The sequence below is a fragment of the Anas acuta genome, chromosome 1 (assembly GCF_963932015.1).
Source record: "Anas acuta chromosome 1, bAnaAcu1.1, whole genome shotgun sequence".
Classification (NCBI taxonomy): Eukaryota; Metazoa; Chordata; class Aves; order Anseriformes; family Anatidae; genus Anas; species Anas acuta.
In genome coordinates this window covers 78,937,217-78,946,765 of record NC_088979.1, presented here as the reverse complement: position 1 = coordinate 78,946,765, position 9,549 = coordinate 78,937,217, and the positions used below count along the sequence as shown (strand labels likewise).

The window sequence follows — 9,549 nt, the reverse complement described above, 5'->3', positions numbered from 1 at the left end:
AATAAATAACAGCACCGCTCCTCTCCACCCCCAGCGCCAATGCCCTGCGTGCACGGGCTGCTGCCACACGGGGAGGAGAGCTCAGAGGGGGCCACAGCGTGTCAGCATGCTTGCTCCTCTCCCAAATCTGGCACTTTCAGGGGTGTTGAATTATTATTATTATTTTAATATTCCCCCGCCCCGCGAGGAATTTGAGCGCAAGTCACATTTGGGTCACAGGAATTTGAGACACATTCATCTCCACGATAGATAGATAGATAGATAGATAGATAGATAGATAGATAGATAGATAGATAGATAGATAGATAGATAGATAGATAACGAATAAATAAATAAAGTCCTCAGCCGGCGGACCTGTTTTTATTCACGTAAAGCCCCCGCAGCTTTTATTTCCAGCCCCACCTCCCCTCAGCCCTCCCTCCCCTCACAGCGCCGCGGGCGCCATTGGCTGAGGTGCCCGGGCGGTGAGGGCGGCCGCGCATGCGCGGGGCGGCGGCGGGCGGCGGCGGGAGCCGCGCGCGCTCCTCCGTTCCCCCCCCCCCCCTCCCCTCCAACCGCTCCCCGGGCGACCGTTAACGGCCGCCCCCCAAAATGGCGGGCAAGGAAGGTAGGCTGAGGAGATTTGGGGGTTGGGAGGGGGTGTGTGTGGGAGGTTGGTGTCCCCCCGCTCAGCCCCTGGCTCCTCTCCCCCCCTCATGGCAGCGCTGGAGGACACGGTGGAGGAGCGCGTCATCAGCGAGGAGTACAGGATCTGGAAGAAGAACACGCCGTTCCTCTACGACCTGGTGATGACACACGCGCTCGAGTGGCCCAGCCTCACCGTGCAGTGGCTGCCCGACGTCACCAGGTGAGGGGACGGCGGGATGAGACCCCCCCCAGCACACACACACACACGCACATAAGGCACCCGGCTCTGGGGTTGTTTGCCCTGCCTGCCCGAGGGTAAAACCGACTGAGGTTTGGTAAAAGAACCAGCCGTCGCTTGCTTGTTTTGGACTGTCGTGGTTTATTGTGCTTGCAGCGGTCAAAACCCTTTGGGTATGCGGAAGCTTTGAGGAAAAAAAGTCATAATTCGGTACCCTAGGGAATGGTAGCTCAGCTAAACAAAAGATGTCATGAGGTGTGAGGGGATAAATCTTTACCACTTCACAGATAGGAGGCACAACAGTCTTCTATAGCGAATTCTCAGAAAACTAAAAAACAAACTCAACTTCCTGAAGACTTTTCTTAACAAAATTATTTCTACAAATTATTCTGTAGAAGCCATATCATCTCTCTGTTTTCTTGTTTGTTTTCTTGCTGTTCCTAGTTCAAGCTTATTATTTAAGGGGTTATTGTTCTCATAAGGCTGATGTTTGTGCCTGGCTTGCTGTTGACTTCTGGTGCTTTCCCATTTTTCCACCTCCCTCTGAAAGTTGTATGCTTGCCAGTTAATTTCTTAAAGAGTTTTGGAGATGAACATAGATTCTGTTCATGCATCAGCTACTAGAGAGGTTCAGCTGTCAGAGTACCCACTCAGCTATTGTAATCTGGATACAGTCAAGTTTTTAATTATCTTACATGTAAAGTTCATGGGATAATTGGAGGATGGTCACTTCCCACTCTGAAATTCCACCTTACATAAATGATATTTTGCTTAGTGGCTAGATAACCAGTTTTGCATACCAGGATGTCTGGGGGAAGATGTTAAGAGATGTGAGCTAACTAATCATGGCATGGAGAAAATGGAGTGGGGATTTGAGGGTGTGGAGCCCTTATGAGGAACACTTCTGCTTGCCTCGTGTTTTGCAGATTGACTTAATGTTCAGTTTAAAACCTGGTATTTCCAATTACCCAGTGTCAAAATATGTAAGCCATTTAAGGCAAGGACTGTCTCTTTGTATGGCACCTGACATGATGGGACACCTGTTCCTGATGCAAGTAAGTGTGCGTGCATTCTGTGTGCATTTCCTTTTTGCTGTCAAAATGTATGTATTGTATTACACTGCCTTGGAAGCAGTGTTAACAATACCTACGGTGGTTTATGGTTGCTTAAATGACTCCTGCTTGCTTGGATTCAGACAGCCTAATTGTTTTTTTTTTTTTGCTTTCAAAAATGCAGAAGCTGCTTGTTCTTGACTGTTCAATTCTTTCCTTTAGGAAACAAATGTCACTGCCCCTCCAGCCTTTTGCTGGTTACCAAATACTGCATTTAACCGCCAGAAGAGGAGTTTGATCTGGTTAGACAGGTTTAGTTTAAAAACAAGAATCTGAAAGCTCTAATAAAATAGTAACCAGTAAAAGCTCATAAAAGAAGTAACTAAAATATGTTGCCACTTTCCTCAGTTTGTGTGTTTTATAGAACATAGCATCAATAGCTTTCTAAATCAGTACCATGCAATTGCTGGGAGAATTGAAGATAGAAATACGTGTTAGTATCACCCTGTAGCTACTGTGCAAATTTCAGTTGTCCCATTTGAGTAACAACAGCAGTTCTTACTGATTTGTATCATCACGCTGGGCTAGCTGGCTGTCTCACTGGATTGCCTGTGTCAGTCTAGCTCACTCTACTGCACAAGTCTCTTGTGACAAAATAATCTCTTCTGCAAGTCTCTTTTTTTTTTTTTTTTAGCTCCCCAAAGAAGTTTGGATCTTGAGTGCTATTGATGCTAGCTCTCTAGATTCCAGAACTAAGCATGTGATTTTATTCCATGAATTAATTATTCCAAACAGGCCAGAAGGAAAGGATTACGCGCTGCACTGGCTGGTTTTGGGAACACACACCTCTGATGAACAGAACCACCTGGTTGTTGCAAGAGTCCAGATTCCCAACGACGATCAGTTTGATGCTTCTCAACATGACAGTGAGAAAGGAGGTGGGCAGAGCATGAGTTCTTAAATTATACTTTAGCAATAATAGCACTAATAAGTGTCCTGTCAAAGGGTATTCTAACTTCCTGTTAAATACTAAAGCTGGTGAATCCTTACCAGTTCAAACTAATTCTAGATCATTAGCAGCAAACAAATTCTTCCAAAATAAGAAGTTTCCTCTTTTTATCTGATGCTATGATGTGCAATTCCTACTAGCATTTCTGCCAACTTTGTTTGTTATGATGAGAACTAATATACTTCTAATAGACACTAAAGCTCTGGAAGAGTTTATGTCAGAGAGGATTCAACATACCTAAACTGTCAGCAGTGTTGTGCCATGTGCTGCATGTCTTTCATAGGCTTTCCTGTATTGTTATGCTAAGATTTGTACCGCTGTTTCTTGAGGTGGGAGAGAAGCCTGAAATGCTCTTCAGCCCATTTTAAGTAGTTGATATGATCAACTGACTTTTTTTTTTTTTATCACAAATATAGAGTTTGGTGGCTTCGGATCTGTGACTGGCAAAATTGAAACGGAGATTAAAATTAACCATGAAGGTGAAGTAAACCGTGCTCGTTACATGCCGCAGAATCCCTGCATCATTGCTACAAAAACGCCATCCGCTGATGTGTTGGTGTTTGACTACACTAAACATCCTTCAAAACCAGGTGGGTCAGACTCCTTGAAGCTAAGCAAAATGCCTTGTACGGTGAGTTAAACTGGTAGTTAACTAACTGGGAGGAGAGGTGATGGGCTCTGCAATCAGTATATGAAGCCTCAGATCTTCAGACTTTAAATGTGTGGTTATTCTTAATGCCCTCAATCTCCAGAGCAGCACTCTGCTGTGAGGCTGATGCATGAAATATGATTATTGTGACAGAAACAGTGATAAAGATGCTCTTACAGATTGATGTGCAAGAAAAAGTAAATGAAGGGAATTTCCTCTCTTTCAGACCCAAGTGGAGAGTGTAATCCAGACCTCAGATTAAGAGGGCACCAGAAAGAAGGCTATGGTTTGTCATGGAACTCAAATTTGAGTGGACATCTTCTCAGTGCATCAGATGATCACGTAAAAAACACATCATTTCCCCTTTTTTTTTTTAAAAAAAAAAAGGCTGTAACAGATAATTAGGGAAAAGCTGGCTGAATGTAACTTTGTTATGTAGGAAAACTCTAACGTGTTATATTTCTGAAGGATGGTGGTTGGCTTTTGGCTATAATCAACAACCAGTTCTTTGTTATCAGTCTGGCTGAAGTGAGAACAGAACGTTCTTACAGATGTCTGCTGGAAGAAACTGGTGTGCAACAGCCCTCTAAACTGACTTGAATCTGAGGCCGCAAATTACTATGAAACTGATCCACTGCGCTAACAGCTAACTTTTTTGTCACTTTTCTAAGTAAATCACAAGGTACTGAAATAGGGATGCTTTTTGTAAATTGCTGTTGTGACTTCAGAAATAATCCTTGGGCCTTGAATTTGCAGAAAACTGATCGATAACTCAATTGACTTCTCATTTATGGCATGCTAAATGTTTTGTTTTGTTTTGTTTTTTTAAAAACAAAGTACTGTTTCAAGAGTGTCATCTCTATTTATACGTAGAATGTGATCCTTTTTTTAAAGTTAACACAGCTAAAGTCCTGATGACAATACAGTGTGGTTCTTATTTACAGACTGTGTGTTTATGGGATATAAGCGCTGGACCAAAAGAAGGCAAAATCGTTGATGCAAAAGCAATCTTTACTGGGCATTCTGCAGTAGTAGAAGATGTGGCGTGGCATCTGCTCCATGAGTCTCTGTTTGGATCTGTGGCTGATGATCAGAAGCTTATGATGTAAGTTTGGGTTAGGGCAGTTTCTAGGTAGTACCTGCTGTGTGCTGTAAGTGTACTGGTCCAGAGCATGTGAATTGTCATTAAAAAAGAAAGATCTGCAATGGTCTGATGCAGCTTTCCAGTGCGATCAACTATAATAGTGCTGCAGATTCTCCAAAATCTGCATCTCCTTTGAAAATAAACTGTAATTAATGTGTGTATCAGCTTCCTGATGAGAACTGCTTGTGTGCAACAGGCAAAAATCCTGAAAGGTTTTGAAATAAAAACGGTAGCTTCAGTCTACTTTTAGTAAAGTACTCTCTTAAACTAATGTGTAGTGTAGTTTAAAAAAAAAAAAAAAGAAAACTTAATTCTTGTTCTTTCTTACTCCCTCCTTCTCCAAACCCTTGACTGCGACAGCTGGGACACAAGATCTAATACAACGTCAAAGCCAAGTCACTCTGTAGATGCTCATACAGCTGAGGTCAACTGCCTGTCCTTCAATCCATACAGCGAGTTCATCTTAGCAACTGGTTCGGCTGACAAGGTTTTTACTTGTGTTTACTTTAAATCTGTTCATATTCTTAAATGATATTTCAAAAGCCATTATAGGAAAAATGATGTATTTTCCTTCTCCCAGACGGTGGCTCTGTGGGATCTTCGAAACTTAAAATTGAAACTCCATTCTTTTGAGTCTCATAAGGATGAAATTTTTCAGGTGGGTAAACTTTTTACACAGCCTGTAAGAAAATACTAATTAGTGACTGGGACAAGAACATAGATTTTCATCTGGTGACCAAGCACAATGAATTCAGTGCTTAAAACTAAGCACTGAATTTTGGTTCAATTAATGCAGACTACTACATAGTTTCTTTCAATGACTGACAATGAAGCAAGTAGTCAACAACTTACTGCTGTAAAGATATTGGGAGCATGTAACTACCCTCAGTAAAGGTAGAGGTTTTCTCTAAAATGTCTTGCTGTGGAGAGAACTTAGGTTCATGTCTAATGTAGTGAACTCTGCCTTTTTAGTAGTATCCAAATAACACTGAATTTTAGGCAATTAAGTTTCATCATAATGCAAATCTGTAACAGTGAAATAATGTTGGTTGCTTGGTTTGAGAAATCAAAGACTTTAAGGCAATCTATTTGTGCTGTAAAATGTGTGATGTACTGGAAGAAACTAATGTATTGTGTCTAGCCGTTGAGAATTAGTGGTCAGGTAGTGTTTGTTCAGGATGTTGTTAGAAATCAATAATTGTGCTACGGTCAAGTTTTCTCTTTCAATAGGTTCACTGGTCTCCTCATAATGAAACAATTCTTGCTTCGAGTGGTACTGATCGTCGGCTTAATGTGTGGGATTTAAGGTGAAGAGCAATTCCTTTCATTTGCTGTCTATGGACAAATATTTAAAAAAAAAAATAAAGCCTTCAGACTTGCTTTATCTGGTAGACTTTATTTATACTGTTTTTTAGCCTTCCTAGCTTGCTTAACTCAGACCTGGCTGTTCAAGCAGCACAGTATTTCTGATGTTACTTTTCTGTGAGGATTTCTTGCAGATAAAATTGCTTTTTGCTGTCTTTAGTGCTTTCTGCCTCAGCGTGCTTCACAGGTTAGATTTTATTTCAGTACTGAAAACAAAACAGTTTGTTTTGTATCTGTGGCTGGTAACCTTTTAACAGTGAGGGAAACCAAAAGCAGTAGCAAATTCTGGAAACAAAGGCTAGGAACTGGTAAATTAAATTGATACAGGTTGCAATTTTGCTCTTTAATAAAAGGTATAAACTACTTTCTTGCAGTAAAATTGGAGAAGAGCAGTCTGCAGAGGATGCGGAAGATGGGCCTCCTGAACTCTTGGTATGCTTTTGTCCAGATTTCAACTGCTGACAAGCTATATGGCAGTATGATGCCTTGTGACTGCTACTAAAACTGCAGCAATTCTTGCACCTTCTCACTTACCCAGCTTTTAATGCACTGATGTAATTTGCAGTGGCTCCCTCTGTTCAGTTCTAAAGACAGTGATTTTCAAAGCTGCACTAGATGTGATTTACACATCTTCGTTTTTGATCATCCTTAGTTTGGTCGTGTGCTTGTCAGTACTCTCACAACTGAAAGTGTGTAAAGCCATGGCCTGAGACTGTTTATTTTGCCTTAGACCAAGTAGGTCCTGTGTGGCCAGCTTTAATGATAAAAATAAAGGAAGTCCAAAGCTTAGGTTTTGTTTTTGTTTCCTCAGGAAATAAGCTACTAAAAATGCTTATACCTCGTTTTCTCCACTTCCTGTGTAAACTGTACAAGTGCTAGCATAATTAGATGAGAAAGTGGTTATAAAATGTGGCTGGCTTTCGTAGCCCAATCTTGTGTGAAGTAGCACCTTTTCAGGGACGTCATTTGGCTGTTGCTATAACATGAACTGCTGTCTTAAATGCTGCCTCAGCAATTGCATCCATGTCCATAAGCAATGAATAAAACATGTTATTTCGCACACACCTTCTTTACATCTGTATTGTGAACCTCTAGCAGCAACTTTTTCATCTTTGTACAGTCGTCAGCATAACAAATTTAACTTCTGAATCTCTGTTTTTCAACAGATTTTTCTTTAGAGATTAAATGGCTCGCTGAAGCTTGTGTTCTTTGTTCATTTTTGTTGTTGTTGTTTTTAACAGTTTATTCATGGAGGACACACTGCCAAAATTTCAGACTTCAGTTGGAATCCTAATGAGCCTTGGGTGATCTGCTCTGTATCGGAGGACAACATAATGCAGATATGGCAAATGGTGAGTGTCAAAACAGCTCCTGAGTTCCTCTGAAGCTTGTTGCATAAATGGAACTGAAATGGCTTGTTCTTCCTAGAGCAGCTTGTGCCTTCAGTGACTGAAAGCAGTCTTTCCTCAACATTTCTCACACTATGTGATTGAGTAGGACTAAGAGAGTAAGAATTTCAAAAGAAAAACAGTACAACAGCCTGATTAGATGCAACAGATATCTAATTCTTGACTCTGAGACTTAGGTACTAGTTCATGTTAATATTTGTGGCAGTTGGGAATTTGTATCTGCTACTAGTAAAGACTTGATTTTTTTTTGCCTGTTGACTGAAGCAAGATGCCTTTTAACTCTGCAGTTAGTTCACAGTATTTTACATTACAAGAACTGATCCTATAAAAATGGAATAAAATCACTTTGCAATAACACAAGGCCCATCTTTAACCAAAAACATTTATCAAACTTAAAGTTGTCACAGGTCAGCCTTTCAGTTAGCTTTAATACCTGTTCTTCAGTTTATTTTGTGTGTTCAGGCTGAGGTTGAAGCATGTCCAAAGAAAGAAATGTTCATGTTAAGGAATTGAATGGTTAAGGCTTATCCTACTGAAATAAAATAATGTGGGAGAGCAACTGCTGATGTCTGGCCATTGTATGCATGTTCCAGAGTTTGGCTGCCCTTTAAGAAAAGGCAGAGAGAGGTCCCCTTAAGAAGGGGATGATTTCTCTATCTTCTTGGTATTATCACATTTGTTTGTTTATATATTAAGTATAGAAGTTTGCTTAAAAACAGTTGTCTACCACTTATAATGTAATGTTTTGTGTCTTTAGGCAGAAAACATTTACAATGATGAAGAACCAGATATAGCACCAGCAGAACTGGAAGGTCAAGGGACGTAACTTCCCTTCCTTAAGGAAGTACTAGATGTGACATAGTAATATAATTTGACTACTGTATAAATTTAAGGGGGAAAAAAAGCAGAAGCATTATATCAAAGCAAGAATATCCTTAATTGGGCACAAAAAAGGTTGTATAGTAAAATTGTCATGAGATACCCTTGGTTATTTGGGCACCTTGAGCTATTGTATACTGTACAGCAGTTAGCTTTTAGGGAAAATAAGAGTGACTGAATACCCGTGTCTATATTTTTAAACGAACTTAGTGGGTTCCTGTAAATAAAACAGTTAAGTCTTCACTCCTCCCACAATGAAATTGCAAAAAACACAAGTTTTTATTAATATGTAAAAAGAGCTTTTCACTTTTACATAACACTTTTGGATTGGCTTTGCATAAATAAAATTTATTAAATAAAATGTGTTTATTATTGTCTGTTAACATAAGGTAAATGCCTTCTTGCCTGAATATAAGACCTCATAATAGAGAGGAGTCTCATTTAATTTCTGTAATAAAGGTATAGAAAGTTCATAATGCATCTCACAACTAGACGTCTGGGGCTATGAGGTGTGTTGGTGATGTGGAAGACATAGAATAGGTAACTATATATATATATATAATTTCTTTTCTGAAGGAGATTTAAAGGGGTAGGAGTTTTGATGTAATTTTTCATGGTCCGGATGGGAATGCTGTAGCACGGATGCTTCCTAGGTCTAGTAGCTTAATGTTACATTCCATTCTTACAAGCATCGATGCTTGGAAGCTGGGTAGGAAGGAAGGAAATATGGCTTCAACAAGTGAGAGAGTTAACTTCCATGAGGCAGCAGATACCAGTGCTGTACTATCAGTTAATGGTTAGCCAAAGCTTGCCCTCTCCATGATAAATATAACAGCTGGAACGTGACTAGACAGCTGTGGCCCAGCATTTTGTTCCTCAGGAAGATGTGCTTCTGTATACCAGGGAGAGCTAGCTTCTTCCCAGCATGTCTTCTGCTCCTTGTCTCCCTGTGCTGGTACACAAAGGCACAGCACTGCAGCGGTGCCACAAAGAGCTCGTGAACTTCCTTGTGCACTGCTTGGTCAGTGGTCTTTCAGCTCAAAGAGTCAACATCTGTTGACAGTGCATCTAAGCAGGCCAGCAGTTTTCTTTCTTGTCCTGCCTCCTGTGCACTTTGTTGGAACACCGGAAGTACTCCACAAAGGCACCTGAAGGGAACTGTTGCAGTTGTGGATGT

The 9,549-nt window shown here is 40.6% G+C and overlaps 1 protein-coding gene across 1 annotated transcript; it reads left to right on the top strand.

Moving 5' to 3' along the window:
• The first annotated feature begins 445 nt into the window (after positions 1 to 445).
• Positions 446 to 8,733, top strand: RBBP7 (RB binding protein 7, chromatin remodeling factor). Its single transcript, XM_068683718.1, has 12 exons — positions 446 to 607; positions 703 to 847; positions 2,713 to 2,855; positions 3,343 to 3,516; positions 3,802 to 3,917; positions 4,520 to 4,680; positions 5,080 to 5,206; positions 5,300 to 5,377; positions 5,950 to 6,026; positions 6,459 to 6,516; positions 7,326 to 7,436; positions 8,251 to 8,733. Exons 1-12 carry the CDS (start codon positions 592 to 594, stop codon positions 8,317 to 8,319), a joined length of 1,275 nt encoding a protein of 424 aa, XP_068539819.1. The 5' UTR covers positions 446 to 591; the 3' UTR covers positions 8,320 to 8,733.
• The last annotated feature ends 816 nt before the right edge of the window (positions 8,734 to 9,549 follow it).

Excerpts from the sequence above, each read along its gene's own strand:
- RBBP7 (XM_068683718.1), top strand. Across the intron at positions 4,681-5,079 it reads GATGATCAGAAGCTTATGAT|CTGGGACACAAGATCTAATA; the intron begins GTAAGTTTGGGT and ends TGACTGCGACAG. Across the intron at positions 5,378-5,949 it reads ATAAGGATGAAATTTTTCAG|GTTCACTGGTCTCCTCATAA; the intron begins GTGGGTAAACTT and ends CTCTTTCAATAG.